The 21849-nt window shown below is 38.4% G+C and overlaps 1 protein-coding gene across 1 annotated transcript in view; it reads left to right on the top strand.

The window, feature by feature from the left end:
• LOC127419958 (uncharacterized) overlaps nucleotides 1-21849 on the top strand; it is an 85851-nt gene that overhangs the window by 57690 nt on the left and 6312 nt on the right. The window contains exons 2-6 of the mRNA XM_051661819.1: nucleotides 1069-1235; nucleotides 11213-11267; nucleotides 11358-11445; nucleotides 14773-15308; nucleotides 19971-20090. Of these exons, the coding sequence (XP_051517779.1) occupies nucleotides 1132-1235; nucleotides 11213-11267; nucleotides 11358-11445; nucleotides 14773-15308; nucleotides 19971-20090 (903 nt within the window). The 5' untranslated portion in view covers nucleotides 1069-1131. The remainder of the gene's footprint in view (nucleotides 1-1068; nucleotides 1236-11212; nucleotides 11268-11357; nucleotides 11446-14772; nucleotides 15309-19970; nucleotides 20091-21849) is intronic.

Below are 21849 nucleotides of genomic sequence, written 5' to 3' on the forward strand. Positions count from 1 at the left end.
AGAAAACACCACACTGAATCACTGTGTTTATCTTCATGACTGAATACTGACTGAGAGCTGTGTTTTAGCTTAGCCATGGTTAGCTTAGCTTTGCCTGTTGGTTAATATTTTCCCCAAAGACACACTTCAGCAACTAATATTAAACTTCAGATTAAATCCCTTGCATTACTGTACACAGTGACAGATTAAAAAGCACCACCATGACTGTGTCTAATGTTCAACCAACACGAAGAAGCAGGTGATTTGAGACACTTTTAGCTAAAGTTAAGAGCTATTTGTAGAAGGCTATTTTAAAAAACTTGAAAACCACACTTAAAGTGGATTTTCAAAATTACATTTTCTCTGGCTGCATAGGTGTATTGGTTGATAAAGGTTTTTCCACTAAATATTGGAATTAAAAATCTCTATGTACCGTAACCTTCGTAATCCGTAATCACTTACTTTGTATAGCTCCCTGAGTGTCGACATGTTTGTGTGACATCATGCCCCTGCATCTCGGCGAAATCAGAGTTGAGAATTTCTGCACGAGCCTACAAGTTGTAATTCTGATTTAGAGATGCATTGCACTGCACTTTTCCTAGTGGGAAGTTGTAAAATCCGACTTTCCGAGTTGAATGGAACACAGCACTACTTTTCAAAACTTGATCCGACACTGACTTGATCCGACACAAGCAGCCTAATTTACACTTAGAAAACTCCTGGTGTTGCTATAACAATGCAAAAAGCACTTTCCAATTTGCTTGAAGTGAAAATCAGTCCTCCTTTCCTGTTTAATAAATTAAACAATCACACAGTCATGCAGAACATCTTGTGTTTTTAAATCCATAAGGATCTCTTTCTCAACGGCGATAGCGCCAGTAAGGACGATCTTGCGCTCTTCGCTTTCAAATTACATATGTAAAAATACATAGGCAAAAAGGTGATTGAGAATGAAAGGATGAAAAATATTTATTTATTTGGCATGTTAGGCTGGCAGAGAAGGCTTTGCTGGCCCTGAGAATTCGCCACTGCTTCATTCTAACCTTAAGATAACTTATGATTTTTCTGTTTCTCTCTCTCTTTCTGTAGGTGAATTGAAAGAGCCATACGACAGGAAGTTTGTGTGTATGTGTGTCTGTGCTGCTCAGTGGGATGGTTTCAGATCTCCCTAAGGTGCTGATACTGGGGGCCATCGCTGCGGCCTCTGCCTTTGTCGTCACCATCCTCATCGTACTGGTGTGTGTGGGGTGTCAGAGGTAAGAAACACACACACAAACACTTTTACAGTAAACATTTTTACATATAATTAAGGCTGTTTTTAAATTAATAAAATGTAATCCATTTTGGAGTATCTAATTGGTGTGTGTGTGTGTGTGTGTGTGTGTGTTCTCACCTCTGACACCCAACACACAGAAGATCTGTGTGTGTGTATGTGTGTGTTTGTTTGGAGAGTCAGAGGTGTATGAACACATACACAAACACAGATTACTTGATTACATTAATTAATTACATAATACGCTGATTAATTAATCAAATTCATCGCAAATAATCACATAAATCAATTTTGCTGAGAAAAGCCCCAAAATTAAGTTAATTAAAACATTATTGTGGGAGGCGAAAGCATTTATGCATGATTAGACATTACAAAAGTGGCTTTAGAAGTCATTACAGTATTTGTTTTATTTCAATTTAATTGAACATAAGCCTATCACTGGCCTACAGTCCACAGCAATCCATATTGCATTCAGGTTTGCCAGTATTAGGCAGCCTGATCTCATTTAAATTATGTGACTGTTGTGACATTTTTGCAAAATGATATTTTTTGGTGGGGGGTGGATTTTTTTCCCCTTTTTCACCCAATTTGGAATGCCCAATTCCCAATGTGCTTTTAAGTCCTCGTGGTCGTGTAGTGATTCGAATCAACCTGGGTGGCGGAGGATGAATCTCAGTTACCTCTGCGGCTGAGACCGTCAACCCACATATCATATCACATGGCTTGTTGAGCGCATTGCAACGGAGACATAGCGCGTGTGGAGGCTTCACACCATCCACCACGGCATCCACGCACAACTCACCACACGCCCCACTGATTGGTGATTGGCTGAGCCTTAATTATCATGGCGGCTCATTATCTCCACACGTGTTCCTCGAGCCCCTCCACGGCATCCACGCACAACTCACCACGCGCCCCACTGAGAATGAACCACATTATAGCAACCACGAGGAGGTTACCCCATGTGACTCTACCCTCCCTAGCAACCGGGCCAATTTGGTTGCTTAGGAGACCTGGCTGGAGTCATTCAGCACGCCCTGGGATTCGAACTAGCGAACTCCAGTGGTGGTAGCCAGCATCATTTACCACTGAGCTACCCAGGTAGCTTTTACTGAATCAGTTCATGATATTACTTGGTTCCTTAAAGGTGCACTCAGTAATTTTTTCTTCATTAAAAAAGGTTAACTCCTAAAGACATGTATTGTAATTTTGCAATATATGAAGGAAATCATGAGCTCTCACATTAATAAAGACTCCAGTCATATGAGTAACCTTATAAAAGCTGTTTTACTCTACATGGAGAGGGTCCGCATATCACATGACTAGCCGAATATTACTCACTTAATATCAGTAACCATCCTGTTATTTGACACTTTCACTCATTGATTAAAGTAATCGTGGCTGACTGTAAATACTACATTTCTACAATGATATCTGAAACTGAAAACTATTGATCTTAAATTATGCTGCATCCAAGCCGCTAGGTGTCAGTGTAAGTCCAAAATGACACAAAGACAAAAGTTACTGAGTGCACTTTTAAGGTGCCAGTATACTTATAGCAAAATCTGAGTTTTGTTGCAGTGGTTCGAAACAGCTTGCCAGCGCAAACATTCAGGAAAACTTCAGAACTTACTGCCATTGGTCAATGAATTGGTGGGTGTAACCTGGTGCTTCACCTACTTTGACACCAGTATCTTTTTCTGGTAAATTTTTCACTCAGTCGAGATCAGTGAGCATGAACACACTGGAGAGCAAAGTTTCAATGTATTTCTTTTTTAAAAAAAAAAAGCATTAAACCCCTTTTAATGATCTTACGTGGATTCTTTTCACAAAATTGATCATAAAATCCAATAACAGGTGGTAACCGGTGCATATAATGGCCATGTGTAGTGGGTTAGCGTTAGCATTAGCGCCATGAATGTAGAATGTAAACAGGACAAATTACACATTATATATTGCATATATATTACTTTAAATCATCACCGAATGGTAAAACAGCTTCTTTTACTGAATCAATTCATAGAACATCAAATTTTAATGTCACATTGGTTAATGTTTTACATGTAGTCTGTTGACAGGAAAGCATGTATCTCAAATTTAAATGCTCCTCTAAACGTTTAAACGGCCCTAGCAGTGTTGGTGGTGTCCGAATGTTCGCAAACACTATACAATTGCTCAGCTGTTTCGATCTTTATTTATCAGAGCCTCGGATGTTCTAAGTTGAAATGTTCACTGTGTGGCACTAAAAGTGAGTTCAATTTTCTCCCATGTTTTCAGGTTAATATTCTATCAAGTTTTAAATCAACAAAACCTACCTCTTTACCCTAGACCTTAAACCTAGACCTTACCGATAGTGTCAAAAAAAGCAAATGTGAGATAAAAAATACAATTGCTAAATCAACCACATAATTTTGTGGTGCTTCTATGACACTTTTGGCTCACGCCTCGATTTGAATGCTCTTTAGGACTCGTACCCCAGTCCTTTGCATCGCAAGTGGTTGGTTTGGCAGAGCGTGTTGCATGTAGTTACACCTGGGATTGGGCTGACTGCAGAATTTCAGACTGATCTCACAGTAAAATCGACGTCAGGAGGTTGAATGTTTTGTCTGCTAAAATCAGTCTGTTTTTCGAATGTTCTTAATACAACCCCCAACCCCCAGTGGTCAGGACTGGTACTACAGCTGTGCGCATACACAACAGTATTGAGAGCAAAATTGCACTCTTTCACTTCTTTGAATGAATGTCCCAAAGGCATAGTGCATCTGATTTTCGAAAACATTTGAGCAGTAATTACATTAATGTTTTCCTGACCCAGCATAATTAAATGTATTATTATTTATTGCATTATTTTTTTTACCTGTAAATTGTACTAAATTAATGCATTCAATTGACAGCCCTACATATAAGACTCCGTTCCTGAGTTGTCTGTTCCTCTGCACATAAAAGTCTTTCTGTACAGATGCACCCCACTCATATGTTAAAAGAAGTGCATCTGCTTCTTAAAAACGTGTCAGGGCACCGCCTCCTCTTTCTCTTCACTTCTAACTCTTTTTCTGTCTCTATCGCTCCTTCCCTGCTGTGGAGTGATTTGATGAATGCTAATATCACTCCTTCAGCAGATTGCGTGTCCTCGGTAGGAGCCTCTTTGCTGGGAAACAGCCTTAAGTTAAGCTCTGCATCGGATGCTCTTTTGTGAAAAAGACTTTTGCTTAGGGATATTGCAAACAATGAAACCTTACAACACATCAGTTTCATATGCTCTCCGGCATCTTTCTATTTCTGTTTTGTGTAATGTTTCAAAGAAAATATGAATAGAAATGATACTCATCTGTTACATTTTCACTACATAGTCATGTTTTTGCTGTGTCTTGCTGTGAATTGCTAAAGCAGGGGATTACTAGCAAGTTGTACAAAAGTCAAGTGTGTTTATGTTTTAGTATTATTACAACTGCAAATATAGAGGGAGAAACAACTAATATTTTGTGCCCAAGACTTTCCAAAGAGCTGGTCGGCAATTCATCAAACTGAACAGATACAGACAGTGTGAAGATCACAACAGCTCAGAGAAGACAGTGGTTTTCATCTGTATGATGGAAAAATACAGTGTTAAAAGCTTAGTACACCCAAAAAATATATATATATTCTGTCATCATTTACTCACCCTCATGAAGTTCCAAACCTGTTGATTTTTTTCTGTGGAACATAAAAAGAGACACTATATTCCAAGTTTTCTGAAGCCAGTTGGTTGTTTTGAAGCTGTTATTCACTAAACATACAGGTTTGAAATGACAAGGGTGAGTCAATAATTACAGAATTTTCATTCTATTCCTTATGTATGGTAATTTAATGAGAACTTCCTGAAAATGTTTACAAATGAACCCACTTCTAGGAACCTAAAAAATTGCTCAGAAGCACATTGCAGCTGTTATTTTGCTGTGTTAGTGTTTGCTGTATGTACAGCATGTTCTGTGAGTCATGTGTAGATGTAGACACAGGGTCACTAAAACCTCAGGTGCAAATGTGTCCTTTCGCTCTTCTGAGTTTTCTAACCTTCACAGGGGAATAGAGCGGTACAGCCCTTCAGAAGAACAAACAAACAGGAGACTTCGTCATTACCGTCATGGCTTCCTACAGACTCGCAGCTGTGAAGGCAAAGAGTTGCATGAGGCATTGGGGTATAAATGTCTCGACTAGACATTGACGCCCTCACGCAAATCATGAACGCGGCTAACGATTGCTGTAGCAAAGCTGATAGCTACAGTCTACCGGCAGATTAATATTGTGGAGGATGTGAGTTTAAGAGATTTAATGCCCATTGCAATGAATATACAACCTATGGGGAGACTAGTTCTTTCAATTAGTCAAACTCCCACTTAGAATTTGGGAAATATTTAATGTTTCTTGAATTGGTGCTATTTTAGTGCATTTCCATCTTTATACTGTGGAAGGCTTTGTTAATATTAATAAAGCATTATATTGTTACATATAGTTTTGCACATTTAAAATCTGCGATTAATCACCATTAAATATGAAAAATTATGCGATTAATCGTGATTCAAAATTGTAATCGTCTGACAGCACTAATATTATATATTTTTATTAGGGCTGCAAATTGACTCTAAAATTTCATGAAACATTAGTAAAGTTTCAGGAAGTGAAAATAAATGGATACTGCATTAATTGCCTTAATTTTCTGATTAATAGTTGACTGTTTAATGCATTAGGGTTAATGCATTAAGCCCATTAAACAGTTGCAATTAACCTTTTACGCTCTGAAGGTGTTTTTAAAGATTTACTGTGGCATACCCAAAATGAAAGTCTTATAGCTCGCCAAAAAAAATTAAATAAATAAAAATCAAGGAGCGTCAAGTGTTCGGTGTAAAGAAAATTTTCAAATGTTTTAATGATATGGATTATGATAAATGCTGAATTCTCTCAGCCTAAGAAACTTATGAAAAATCACAAAAATAATTGAGCCAAAAAATTTTTTTTTTCTTATTTTCTCCTAAGGTGCATTTGTTATATATACATAACATAACAATTTTACATAAAAAACTAATTACACATGCAAACACAATAATGACTAAAGGTATGCATGGCATGGAGACATGATTTTATTAATGAGACTTCACAGAATGAGTGCCTTTTGACTGCGTCAGTCTGCATCATTCATTTACATGACACCATCTCCTGGTGGCCATATGTAACATTGTGCTTTGTGTGGGTTATCTGATGATCTATGCATCCGATTACCTTGTGTTTGGGCTCGTTTGAAAGACAATCACCTCTTCTAAATAATGGTATGTGATAATAGTAAATCTAAATAATTGTAATGATATGTTATGTTCTGTTTATAAATCGTGAAGTTATAAGTGAAAACACAGCATACAAGCAACACTAACGTAATAGTCAAAGACATATACTTAGCTATTACTTGCTATATTTTTGTCTGTGAGTAAAACAAATAGGCTGGTTGTATTCTACTCTTTGAGAGCAACATATGACACCTGGCTATTCGATCAGTTTGTTGTTTTTACTGATTGCTATAATGTGTACAGTGCAATTTTATATATATATATATATATAAATTATCAAAACAAAACACTTCTGAGTTGTCTACAAATTTCAAAGCACTTGTTCAGTTTTGGTCAAAATGCCAATTTTGGTCACAATACATGCATTGGAAAGTAGAGCTTCTAAGCTTTCAAACGATACCTATTTTGTGTTGGTCAAGACTGTTGTTGTTAATATGTTGACGATTATTTGTTTTTTCTCTCGGGCCGGCGGGCCCATCCGAGCTTAAAGGGTTAATGCAGTATTTGTTTTTGTTTAATTCCTGAAAGTTTACATTTCCCAGCCATAATTTTTATATATGACAAATTATATTACCAGCATAACAATAGTAAGAATTAAGTCTGCCAATTTAACATGTTAATTCAGTGTGATTAATTATTAAAAAAATGATGTGTTCAAAAATGAACGCAAGTAATCATGCCCCCTGACTGTATGTGAATTCTATAATAAGGAATTTTCTTGCAAACAGAGCAGATCAAGTTTAAGTAACAACTCTATATTTTTGTGAGTCTCAGTCTGCAGGGGGCAGCAAGCACCGCTCCAGCTGTACAGGCAACACGCAGCTGTACAGACAACAAACCGGCAGCTGTTCAAAGACAGCTATATTATATTTATAATTATTTTGATTATTATATATTGAATTATCTTTATTTAATTATCTATGGGGGCTTTTTCTTTAAATATTGATAAATAATTAATTGTAATTAATTAAATTAATTGGCATATCATATAGCCTAATTAATTTGATCAAAAATGTTTAATAGTTCACACAAAAAAGAAAATTCTGTCATTATTTACTCACCTTCAGGTCATTCCAAAGCCATATGCTGTTATTTTTTTCCATGAAATACAAAAGGAGAAATATTGACGAATCTTTACACAGCTGTTTTCCAAAAAACACCATATCATAGTCAAGCTCCTAAAAAGACAAAAAAGCACCTTAAAAGTAGTCCATACAACTGACATGCTATATTCCAAGTATTCTGAAGCCATATGATAACTTTATGTAAGGAACAGACAGAATTGTATTCACTATTCACTAGGGCTGAAATGATTAGTCGGCGTTATCCACAGCACTGACAATAAACAATTGTCTACAAAAAATTTTGTTGTTGAATAGTCGTTTGATCTCATATAATGTAACATGAGATCATCTAAAACTGAAATGATGAGGCTCGCGCCTGACTGAGGAGATGAAGAATTACACAGCTCACAGTCCAGATGCACTCTAAACTTTCCAAACAGCTTCAGGTGATGTAGATTGCAAAATATGAGGAAATTATAATGCAAAATACAAAATAAGTAAATAAAATAACGTAAAATAAAGCGGAGCTGGAGCTGCCTGCCAGAGCATCTCTATCTTTAATGCGTCCTTTATTAAAGTTCAAATAATAAGGAAGCAGGTTGTGTAAATAAGCACAAACTCTGAAACTGGCATTTCTCTGTGCGGTCAGCACTGTGTGAAAAACAGCACAAAAGAGTTTCAAACTTCTCCTGGCTGATAAACCCTCTCGCATGGAGACGCTCGTCCCTCGCGTGTGCTCGCTACAGCTAGATTATAACATGATGGCTCGTGACGTAATAAATCATAATATACTGTTTTTGTCACGGTGTGTATCTTATCGAACTATTAAGAAGAGAGAGTTTGATTTTTGTGAGTTAAAGATGGATCGAAGTTAACAAAAAGTTGAGAGAGTGTAGTCTTAGCCCAATATACAATGCAAAGAAATTGGTTTTTGATTTGTCTTTTTTGGTTTGTTTTCCAATATAAATATCTAAATCTCCTTATGTACATTTACTTTAGCAGTTATACTGCAGATGAAAAAATTGTTATTGGAGAATGTTGAATATAATATTCAATATATTTTAATATTTTAAAATATCTAAAAATCCTTAAAACAAGATGCATTCACCTGAGAAGCAGCATTTAAGATAAGTATGCACTCGCAGAAGTATAACCAAGTGAAAAAATACACTTATATTTAAGATACATTCTCTTAAAGCAAGTCTAAATATCTAATATGTTACTTCTCAAGTAAATGTATCTTGTTTTAAGGATTTTTAGACAATTTTAAATGGAAAACAAGACAAAAACACTTTTTTGTAGTGAATTTCTTTACTGAATTACTAAAATCCAAGACTTTTTTTTCTTTGTAATTCAGTGAATGTCAAGAGGTATTTTTAAAAGATGATTTTGTCCTCTTTATTGTTAGTAAGCACGTTTAAAACAACCTTTAAAGTTGAGGCATAGGCTGAGTAGTCGGTTAAGAGCTAATGATTAATTGTTGCAATAATTGCCCGAAAAGTCAAATAATCGTTCTAATTTTCATTAGATTAGTCAATTATCAAAATAATCGTTTGTTGCAGCCATGCTATTCACTAATGACTGTATGTACTCGAGCTGGCATGGACAACACTTGTTTGTGATGATCCATGTTATCCAGTACAATTTGAGAATAATGACCTTTAGTACAAAGGATTTATGGTTAGTGTCACACATTTGCTTACATTTGATTACTGACCTATAGAAATAGTGCAGAATTTCATCCTACAAAAAAATCAGTGTGGTCTCAGACTTTTGGACCCACTGTATGTGATGTTATCGTACATTTTTTTCCACCATTAATGATTCTTTCAAACGGTTTGTTCAAAAAAAAAAAAAATAAAGAGAGAGAGAGAGAGAGAGAGAGAGAGAGAGAGAGAGAGAGAGAAATCCCGTTTCACAGATTCTCGTAAGTGAGAGATGTGTGTAACAGTGGATGTTAAAAATTGGGTGAAAGTGCGAAGAACAAAAAGAGGTGTGTTTCACGGCTATTGGATTGGTGGAGAGAGAGAGAAGCTATAATTGATGTCACACCAGGTGTGTGAAAGGAACGAGGAGAGAAGAGGGAAAAAGGAGAGGAGGGATTGTCAGGGCTACCCATCCATCCTCTCTCTCTTCTTCCAGCACACCTGCAACACATCGAGTCCCTCATGATTACATCCCCAGATACACACAGACCCTGCCAACCCCCAGAGAGCCATTACAAACACTCGCTGTAGTGGAATTTTACTTCCTGCCCTATTCAACACTACAAAATAGCTCTGTTTAAAACCTAGTGAGCTGTCTTGCTGTCTAGCTTCTAAGGCAGCATCCTAGCTGATACTGAGGCTTTGGTCCAAAACATAGTGAGTAGCCTACATGAGCATTTCAGTGTTGAGGAAACTTCAAAACGGTAGCTTCCCAAGCTACAAGCTACTAATAAGTAGTTAAAGGGGTCACTTATAATATTAGTACATTTTTTGTACAAAAACAGTCATATATTTGTAAAACATGAAAATTTTCCACCCTCATTCTGACCCTCTGTTAGAAATGCTAAGTTTTGGTAGACTTGACAGAAAATTTCCATTGTTATGATTGGCTCTTTGCTCTTGACTGACCTGCTCTCTCTACTTGCCAACTCACTGCTCGCCACTACTGGGCGGGCTACGGAAGTGATTAAAGGTAAAGTAGGCATTGATGTGTTGTTGTGGAGGTGATCAGATGCAAATGTCTACCACAGTGTGACATCACAATGTGGAGGAAGTAGAGAACGAGTCGTACTGGCAGCTTGGTTTCAATAAATGCTCTTTTTGCAGTGAGGAGGAAGTTTTGAGTTCTGAAACTTACAGTTTGTTTTTATAGAACATTGAACTCTTATATGTCAAAAGATCAAGGAAAATTGTATTCCTCATTTCATGACCCCTTTAAACTTCAGTCAAGCTACTCTTAAAAAAGTAGTTAGCTACAGTAGAAGTTACAAAAAAAAGTAGCTGACTACATTGAAGCTATGCTTAGAAAATATTTTTAAATATATAAAAGTCAGATGATATTACTTAATTCTGCGATCATTAGTTCTATATTTTATAATGTATATATTAGCTGTAAATACCTGAACTACTGCCACGCTACAAGAAAAATGTAGTTAAGTTAATAGTGTAGCTACTTTTAGTCACAACGCGACAAGTTTCCAGCGACAAGTAATTGGTCTGCCCACACTGAAAGCGAAAATGTGACGTGATATGAGAATCAAAGGCAATCAGAATATTTTATATGTATATATATTTAATATACAGTTATGGTAAAGTATATGATATTTCACTGTGGTGCGGTTACCCAGCGCAACGACACATAAGTTAAATAAAAGACAAGAAATCAACAAAATGTCCTGTCGCTTGACACGGTCGTGGCTAGTAAGCAATAATGAAAACGCTTTTTTGTGTTGAGCCTGTTTAGAACCAGGACACAATGTAATAAGCGCAAACAATATAGAGAACACACGAATATTGGGTAGAATAGTTCCTTATATATTTGCTGCATCTTTCAATATGTACAAAATTTGAGTGCTTTTGTCATTTTTTCCACAGAAAAAGCAAAAGCAAACATGCCCACACCAATGGAGGGGGTCAGAAAACAGAAACAGTGAGTGAAAATAAACACAAGTGAACACACACACTTACATACCCAATGTGTTTGCATGCATATTCGTGCTAATGATATTGGTTGTTGCAGGCTGCTCTGCGCCAGTCCAAGCTGAACTCCATGAGTAAATCTGACACCCGCCTGCATGATATGAACCGGCTGCCCTGCAATGCCAATGGTGAGAGAGAGACAGAGAGAGAGATCGAGAAAGAGAAAGCTTTAACTGGCCTTTATGAGACACTCACACATACTCATTTGCCAAACACACATACATACATATGCACTGGCCAACACTCATGCATGCTATGACTGACGTCTCTAGAGGCTTGTCATGGTAAGATGTTTACTAGTTCATGTTTCCACTGCCACCAACGTGTGATTTTCAAGAATGAGACAGACAGGGGGCCTGGGTAGCTAAGTGAGTATTGACGCTGACTACCACTCCTGGAGTCGCAAGTTTGAATCCAGGGTGTGCTGAGTGACTCCAGTCAGGCTTCCTAAGCAACCAATTGGCCCAGTTGCTTGGGTGGGTAGAGTCACGTTGGGTTAACCTCCTCATGGTCACTATAATGTGGCTCTCGCTCTCGGTGGGGCACATGAGTTGTGCGTGGATGCTGCGCAGAATAGCTTGAAGCCTCCACGCGTGCTAGGTCTCTATGGTAACGCACACAAAAAGCCACAAGTACACATTCCTGGTAAAATTGTTCATAATTCATCTGTAAATCATAAAAATCATAAAAATGTAACAACTTGCTGAAACGATGTCACCAATTTCAACCAGTGGATGTCGGTGGTGTTTCAGGAGGGGAGTTGTTCTCCATAGTTAAAGAGATAATTCACCCAAAAATGAAAATTCTCTTATCAATTACTCACGGTCATGCCATCCCAGATGTGTATGACTTTCTTTCTTCTGCAGAACACAAATGAAGATTTTTGAAGAATATTTCAGCTCTGTAGGTCCATACAATGCAAGTGAATGGGTGCCAAAATTGTGATGCTCCAAAAATCACATAGGCCAGCATAAAAGTAATCCATATGACTCCAGTACTTAAATCCATATCTTTAGAAGTGATATGATAGGTGTGGGTGAGAAACAGATCAATATTTAAGTAAATTTTTCTAGAAATTCTTCTCCTTGCCCAGTAGGGGCGTATGCATGAAGAATGTGAATCACCAAAAACACAAGAAAAAGAATGTGAAAGTTAAAGTGGAGATTGACTTAGCAGGGAGGAGAATTTATTGTAAAAACTGACTAAAATATCGATCTGTTTCTCACCCACACCTATCAATTCACTTCTGAAGACATTCATTTAAGTTATATGGATTGCTTTTATGCTGGCTTTTATGTGTTTTTTGGCACTTCAACATTTTGGCACCCATTTACTTGCATTGTATGGACCTACAGAGCTGAGAAATGTTTCTAAAAATCTTCTTTTGTGTTCTGCTTAAGAAAGAAAGTCGTTCACATCCGGGATGCAATAAGGGTGAGTAAATGATGAGAGAATTTTCATTTTTGGGTGAACTATTTTTTTAAGAACTATAGTTCACAATCGAATCAGTTCCTGAGGGATCATATCATCAAGTCCCGCTCTTTTTTTCCTCAAATATCCTGTTTCATTTGGAAATTCTCTGTTTACGGAAGTAATGTTATAATGGGTTATGTTGACTTTAACTCATTTAACAACCCCTATGCAGGATTAAATATATGTAATTTTGGAAGTATTTGGTGAAAATATGACAATCTAACAGCACCGCTCTGCCCTCTTGTGTTTGCCTGGAGTTACACCAGGTCCTACATGCCCAAAAGTATATGGATACCCTTTTTTAATGGACAGGTTTGGCTTGGTCCCTTAGTTTCAGTGAAAACACATCTTAATGCTACAGCATATAATGAAATTTGAGAGAATGTTGTGCTTCCAACTTTGTGGCAAGAGTTCGGGGAGGGACCTTTTCTGCTCTTGTGTCTGAATGGCAGCAAGTCCCATTTAATGCCTATAGTTTTGAAATTAAATGCTCAACAAACACAAATGGGTTTGGTGTTTGGGGGACCACATGTTGTACTTTGGTCCATAGTGTACTTTAGGACATGTGGTGTGTATTAGAAATGGTGTTCTAATGATCCTTTGTTTCACCTAGAATTTTTTAAAGCAGCTGTGCTGTTGTGCACGCATTCATGAGCACAGACCCCTATTTACGTGCATCAGTAGAGGAAGAGCTTAAAACGACCTTAGCATCATTATAGATGGGTTATTCATGTTTGCCTTGTCATGTGTGTGCTTATTTACTTACAGTTTTTTACACTTGAAGGGCTCTGGAAGCCCAGATATCTGTAGTAAACTGTCAAAATAATGAAATGCCTCAACGCAGAAAATTACTTGCACTATTTGTTATTAAACATAAAAACAAATATTAACAAAAATTATAGAACATGGATCAATCATCAATCAAGTACTTTAGTTTACAGTTATATCAAAAATCACAAAAACCTGTTAATACAATAAATGTCACGTTTATTTAGTGGAGTGAATTAACTCTAGATGATGTTTCTCTGTCTATCATTCAGGTTTGTTCACTGATTTGTTTCATTAAAATTTTTGTAAATCACACCTTAACCAGTAGGAGGCAACAAATGAATGTCTTCTATGTGTTTTGAGTTAGTCATTAAACCAGTGATAAAGCAAGGAGTCGTTCAATACCGAAACAAGTCTAATCATACTTGCATGTCTACAAATCTACTAAGAGAATTCAGCTGTGTTTAAGTGCTTTCCATACAAATTACAACAAGGCATACAGTATCTATCATTTTGTGAACTGCTGTGCTTGATTCTACAAAAAGACAACAATATTTGCCTAAAAATAATTATAAGTGATTCAATTACATCCTGATGTCATTGTAATGTCATCAGTCACTTTTACTCATAATTTATCCAGCCACGTTCTCTCCTTGTTGAACGAGATTACTGAAGTAAATGTATGACATAAATCCTCCTCTCCTTCAGTCAGTCAACAGATCCTGATCCTTGCTCATTCAGTGAAGCGGTGTATTCCTTCAATGGGTCAAACAAATGATATGCTCCTTCACAGCCTGCACTTAAATGTTATTGGCTCGTGGTATAGTCAGTCTTTACAGGCATGAAAATCCACCAAAGCAGTCTCGTGCTTTTAAATTAGAGCTCATTGGCTTCTAAAGTTGGAGACGTCAGTGAACAAGAAATATGAGTCAGTTTATGGAGATCAACGAGAAGGATTCATTCACTTACAAAATTCATTCAAAAAGACAGATTTGTTCACGAATGAAACATCACTACTGCACACAGTATAAAAAGCACACAGCTGGCTGGGGCTAGAAAGCTTTATGTTGCTTCAAGAATATTACTAAACCATGCTGCATGCATATAGGGGAAACACTGTAACAATTCTCCAGCTCCATCTTTAATATTAATGTGCTGTTTAATCTAATCCCAATTTTTGCCCTAATCTGTGTTATTCTGATGCTGGTTGACAGGCGCCCCTAAGAGCCGTCCGGCCAGCATGGACCTCCTACTCCTGCACACCCGGCACTCCAACTCTGACCTCCGACCCCTGAGCTCCACCCACCAGGTCCCTCGAGTGTCCAACACCTCTGAGAATGAGGGGCGTGAGCACACCTACTCCAAAGTTTGCCGTCGCCCGTCTCCCACGCCCCACCCTGCAGACGACGGCCTTTACGAGAGTGTTGGGATTAAAGGGGTGGGACCTGATGCAGCTGCCCCACCTCCTGCCCCTCTCCTCACATCGACCACCACGTCCGCCCAGCACCACGCCCACAGCCCAACGCTCAGTGGGAACGGGCAAGGCAGAGGGGGCATAAATGGCGTAAGTCAGGAGGCGGTGACGGCAGAGTATGCCTCCATACGGAAGGTGAAGAAGCTGGAGCGTGGAAGAAGGGAGGAAGTGGTGGAAGACGAGAGGGAACAGCACAGTGTGTCCAGCACTGAGTCCTCCAGCAGCACCTTGCACAGGAAAACAGTGGAACCGTTTCACCTGCCAACTTTCCCAAAGGTGCATATGAAGCAGTCCAGATACACAAGTTCAAAACTGTAATTATATTTATTGTACCCACATAGGCCAGTATTAGCCTCAGTAGCGGTGCTTGCCAAGGCTCACATCATTATTAATGTGAAAGTATATTTGGCCAACAAGTATATGCTCGAGCACTGTATGCGTGCCGCCTAATTCTTTTAACTGCCTAGCAACACCCTGGCAACCACACAGGATGCCCTAGGAACCACTTTGTAACACTAAAAAACAGCTAAATACATAGCTAAAAAACAACTAAAAAAAACTCAAAACACCTTAGCAACTGCATAGATAGCCCTGACAACCACCCAGAACACCCTTGCAACAACCTAGCAACACTAAAAAACATAACTAAAAAATAAAGCTAAAAAAAAAAACAATCTGAACACCTTAGCAACTGTATAGCAATGAACTGGCAACCACGCAGAACACCTAGCAACAACCTACAGTAGCAACACATTAAAAAACAGCCAAACACAGCTAAAAACATCCAGAACACCTTAGCAACTCAGTAGCAACACCCTGACAACCACCCAGGACACCCTAACATTGTGTTGATTACCACATAAATTAATTTCAACTCATCTCTCCTTTTCTTTAAAAAAAATTCAAGGTTACAGTGAGGCGCTCATTCTATTTCCGTTTCGAAATAAAAAATGGATAATTAAAAACAGGAGTGGGTTTTTTTTTTCTGCTAGAGTAAAAAACAAACATAAACAAATGTATTCATATTTTAAGTAGAATTCTAGCCTTTATGTCTGTATGTTATGTTATCTGTAAGTTTACAGTCGATTTGCATGCAAGCGATGTCTGCAGAAATCACAGAGATGGGTGTGTCTTCTGCATTTACACACTGTCGCCATGTAACTGACCTATCAGAAAATGTATGGCAGTGCTGATTAATTATGCATGAAATATTAAACATGATCATATACAGTATCTGGGATTATTAGGATAATCTGATTCAAATATGTGGTAAAATACAACAGAACTGGTGTGTAACAGGTAAAGGTTGGGCAAGGAGGCAGTGGGAACTGGCTGAACAGTAAACAAAGTTTTAATGAGAAACTCAACTTAAAAGAAACGTAAACAAACACAGACACACATGCAATGCGGCTGCATGCGTCTCTCTCTCGAACCGGCGTCTCCGGCTGCCCTTTATCTCGCTCTCCCGCTGATCAGCTGATTCAGTGCTGGCCATGCTCCATCACGGCCCAGCCACGCCCTCCTCCTTGTCACACTCCTCCCCCGCCCGATTCAGGCCGTGGCGCCACCGGTCTGACTAAATTTGGCATCTGCCAAATGCATAAATGTATGTTTAAAGTACTTGAACATACAGTAGAGTCTATGGTACAGCTACACATTTGGCCACTAGAGTTCACTGTATCACATAAAAATATCCTCTACCTTCGTATTGGTTTCACAAGTTCACTGGTTCATATTGTCCTGGATTGCATTAGGGTAAACTGATTTGGCGTGCTGTCCATGATGGACGGGTTTGAGCTCTGAGATCCCCCCATGGACAATCTGACTAGAGCAAGAAATAGAAACGCAATTTTTGAAATAATAATTGGTAGAGGCGTTATGAAATATATAGGTGGAGATGGGGAGGTGGTGGGGGAAGCAGCTACTTATATATACTTGGGATATGATTGGCAAGCCTAGATGAACAAGCTCCTCCCGAACCTACATTTGCAAATTTATTTAGCATTATCTTATCAAGTTGTTTTTGTTTTTGTTTTATCATTTGCACAGCAGTTGTGCACAAAAGTCACAGACACAGTATGTAAACACAAGGTTAATAGTAAAAAGTATAAGTAATACAAATATTTTATAATGTAAGTGAATAGTAAATAGAAAGTTAAAAGTGACTTGTATTGTCTCGAAAAGTTCTTGTATCTTTACAGTATATGCAAAACAAGAACTTTGATGGGACAAGACCACTAAAGTTATTGACATGACTGGACTTTTACAGGTATATCTTTCAGAACTCTATTTATACAAGATAAAAAATAACATTAGCAAGTTTTTGCAGGTGACATTGTCTTACCCAGGGCCATAACTACCATAGACATTAAGGGAGATGCATCCCCCCCAATATTCAGATTTGTGATCGAACAATGAGGTTTTTAATGACCTATTATTAAAATTATTTTATTTTGGTCCCTTTGGTCCCCCCAATCGAGAAAATTTTGTTACATCCTTGATATTACTTTTTTCATCCGTGTAACACAAAAGTAGATGTTAGGCAGAATTCTAGGGACTGACAGTCTCAGTCACCATTCGCTTTCATTGCAGATTTTTTCCATACAATGAAAGTGAATGGTGACTAGGGCTAACATTCTACCAACTCCTACCTCTCCTTTTGTGTTCCATGGAAGAAAGTCATACAGATTTGGAACAACATGAGGGCGAGTTTGAATAATGACCTAATTTTGGGGGTTGAAGCAACCCTATAAAAATAAAAAATAAACTAGAGCAATAATTGAAAGCAGCGTCAGCTGATTTCTCTGATCGCTTTTTTCTTCATTTTTGTTTGTCGACTGTTGCCATTTCACCTATATTCATGTCTGTCCGTCAGCTGATACATGTTGATGTTGTGTGTGGCTTTCAAGAACAGATAAGATTTGCAGAGAGCAGAACAGCCATGCAGAATGATGTTGCCTTTAAAATAGAAAACACACAGATGATGGGATAATGATCCCATTTTCCTGTTAACACAGCTCTGCTCTACTTGTCTATGTGTGTGTGTGCATGCAATTTGTACACCACATACGGAGATTAAAATCTTCTTTGTTACAGGCTTTTGTTGATTGATGGCTTGTTTACACAGGCACAGTATTGTATTTGGTGTTGTGTGTGTGGGTGTGCATACGTGTCTTTCTAAACCTGACTTAGTTGGGTGATTGCACACTTGCCATTTAATGGCTTAGCAAGGCTAAGTGGTTTGTATCCCTCCCTTCATAAGGGGAATTAAAGTGTCAATGCGTGTGTGTCTAATTTTACCTGCATTATATCCTGGCCTGCATCTACAGCAAATTTTAGTGGAGTGTGTGTGAGAGTGAGCATGCACCACAGTTGTGCAGCACATGTGTCACTCGAGTACACTGGGCTGGATTATGTCAAATCTGTTGGCAGGTTGCCCGCCCCGCCGTGTGTGTTTTTTTTTTTTTTTTTGTAAAGGCATCAGTGATGAACCACGGAGCAGGTAGTCGCTTCAGCCAGGAAAATAAATAGCAGCACACACTGTAGCCATTCATCTCCCAGTATTATTCATTTGTACAGGAGGCATGTTTTCCCCCCCTCTTTAATCATTGACTCTGTGAGCTGCTCTATGTGCATATCTGCTCCCTTAATGATTAACTCACAGAACATTTCCATTGTAGAAGCAAATACTAATCTAACCTAGAGTTTTGTTTTGCTTACAAATAAAGTTGTTAAATGGTAGAGAGATAAGAGATGATAAATCCAGTTTGTAAATGCAGATGTAAAATCTACTGAACAGACTATATGTCTATCCCTCACAACCTCATTTTTATTCGCATCAGCCTAATATAGCAATATAGCCTAACATAGCATCTAACCTGACTAAGGTCTATTGGTGTTAGGGGCTGTTCAAACTTGCTTTAAAAGAACTAGATGCAGTGCAACGAATGGAACGAGATGCGTTTTTAAAAGCTGAAGTTCTTGATACTGCATCTTAAAAACATGGTGCTCATGTGAGAAACGCTGACAAAACAGCGGGATGCGGCACAAAGGTCAAAGACGTCCATCTAGGGGCCTGGGTAGCTCTAGTTCACTAATTCGGATGCCAGGGCATGCTGAATGACTCCAGCCAGGTCTCCTAAGCAACCAAATTGGCCCGGTTGCTATGGAGGGTAGAGTCACATGGGGTAACCTCCTCGTGATCGCTATAATGTGGTTCGTTCTCGGTGGGGCACGTGGTGAGTTGAGCGTGGATGCCGCGGTGGATGGCATGAAGCCTCCACACGCACTATGTCTCCGTGGCAACGCGCTCAACAAGCCACGTGATAAGATGCACGGGTTAACGGTCTCAGACGCAGAGGCAACTGGGATTCGTCCTCTGCCACCTGGACTGAGGCGAATCACTACGCGACCTTGAGGACTTAAAAAGCACATTGGGAATTGGGCATTCCAAATTGAAAAAAAATAAAAAAAGACGTCCATCTAGAGCATGTTTACATAGAAGAGGTCATTCAGATGAATGCGTTTTACCGTTAAAATAAGCTAGATGCAGCGCAACGAATGGAATGCGGGTGTCTCGAGTTGAAGTTCTTGTTACTTGACACAGCATCTTAAAAACATGGTGCTCATGTGAGAGACGCTGACAAAACATGAGCGTGATGCGGCACAATGGTCAAAGATGTCCGTCTAGCGCATGTTTTGCATAGAAAAGCAGTTAAAACAGTTTTGAAGTGTTTTTAATTTTAATTGTGTTAACCAAGAGCTAATGGCCAGTTAAAATAGTAATTACTTTGTTTGTAATAGTATAGCCTATGATGATAAACAACTGAACAATTGAATATATTGACAAAACAACTTTGGTTATTAGAACTTGCATGTAGTCAGCTGTAGTGCTTGAAGAAATCTGACCTGCCTTCTTGTTCATTATCTGGCCAACAGGAGGCAGTGTTCATGGGAAATGGTGAGCAGTACATTTGGAAACCACCAGAAGAGGATGAAATCATGATGCCAGGGGTCCCTCCACTGGAGAACGGACACAGCCATCCCACTGCGGTTGAGGTAAAGTGTCGACCAGCTTCCTCGCAATTCCAGCACTGTAGTTGGGGTCATGACATTGCTCTAAGGTTGCATGAAGGGATCAGGTTTCAGATTTTGACCTCTGACCTCTAAAGCTAAAGACCACTTGTGTACATTTTGGATTTCTATGGTCAGTTGGACAGTTGTACATCAATAAAGAGTCTTTTTGCTCAGGAATGAGTCGAATAATGGCTGTAGCCTAGAGAGGGTTTTATTGCAGTTAGATAAATTAGGTCTTAACGTCTTGGGCCCTTGATTCTCCCTGTCCACACTTTTCCTTCTCTCTCAGTCTGTCGCTGGCCTGGAATGGTATGACTAACAGACAGGTCAAAGGTCAGTGGACTCTGCTTGTTGACTGTCAGTTCATGGGTTAGTGTTGGGGGGGGGGGGGGCAGAGGTCAGGACAGATTGGCAGTCTGAAGCACTCAGAGTCAACTTGTGTTTAATCAACTTCCTGTGGCCACTCAAAACATACATGCAGGGTTCAGCAGTTTGCAGAAAAGTTGTTCAGTATACCTTACATTTTAAGATGAAATGGATTGTTAACATGCCAGTTTTGTTATTGGTACCTCGGAAGACATTAAATTAACTGTAAAATTAATTTCTACACTTAACTTGGCTGTGTTTTTCAGTAGTGTAATAAGAAACTTTTTTAGGCTTAGTGTGATCTGTTCTGCTGTGTTGAGTAGACTTCTCAACACTCTCCACACTCCACTATCTTTCTTTCTTCACTGTTCATTCCATCTCCTCTCCAGAACACCAAATTTCATGTCGTGAAGTGGGTGTGTGAGTGTGTGGGCGTGATACCTGCCCTACGCTTAACACAATATTCTGCATATAAAGAGTGAATTCAGGTTAACTGGGCCACTTTTTGATGACTGTCAAAACATTGCCCAATTTAAATAAATTCATCATATTTTAATGTGTGGATGTGGCCTATGTAAAATAAAGGCTCTAATAAATTACTCATTAGTCTACAAATTCTTAAAGGAATATTCCAGGTTAAATACAATTTAAGCTCAGTCAACAGCATATGTGGCATAATGTTGATTACCACAAAAATTAATTTTGACTCATCCCTCCTTTTCTTTAAAAAAAAAGCACAAATCGAGGCTACAGAGAGGCACTTACAATGGAAGTGAATGGGGCCAATTTTTGGAGGTTTTAAAGGCAGAAATGTGAATCTTATAATTTTATAAAAGAACACTACATTAATTCTTCTGATAAAACTCGTATTGTTTGAGCTGAAAAGTTGTTTAAATTGTCATTTTTATGGTCATTTTAAGGTTTTAGGGTTTAGGGCTGTCATGGCAGCAAAGTTTTAAAATTGTATATAAATTTACACAGAAAAGGTTAGTTAGTGATTTTATCACACTAAAATCAAGTTAACATGCATATTGTTTATGTCTTGTGGCTATACTTTTGAAACAGTGAGTATTTTAACATTTACAGACTGGCCCCATTCACTTCCATTGTAAGTGGAGCCCAGATTGTATGTTAATCACATGTTTATTTGATATGAAATCTCCAAATAGTACAATTTCCAGACTGAAATTGTAATTCTCACCTGTGAGAACATGTGTATGTATACATAAGCTGCATGTCATGCTAGGTTGAATTGCTTCAGTAGACTGTGTTTGTAAGAAAGGAAATGAGAATAAGTGAGAGAGAAAGAGAGAGAGAGAGAGAGAGAGAGAGAGAGAGAGAGAGAGAGATAAAGGGGAAAGAAAAGAGAGGGAGC

Source organism: Myxocyprinus asiaticus, chromosome 29, assembly GCF_019703515.2.
Source record: "Myxocyprinus asiaticus isolate MX2 ecotype Aquarium Trade chromosome 29, UBuf_Myxa_2, whole genome shotgun sequence".
Classification (NCBI taxonomy): Eukaryota; Metazoa; Chordata; class Actinopteri; order Cypriniformes; family Catostomidae; genus Myxocyprinus; species Myxocyprinus asiaticus.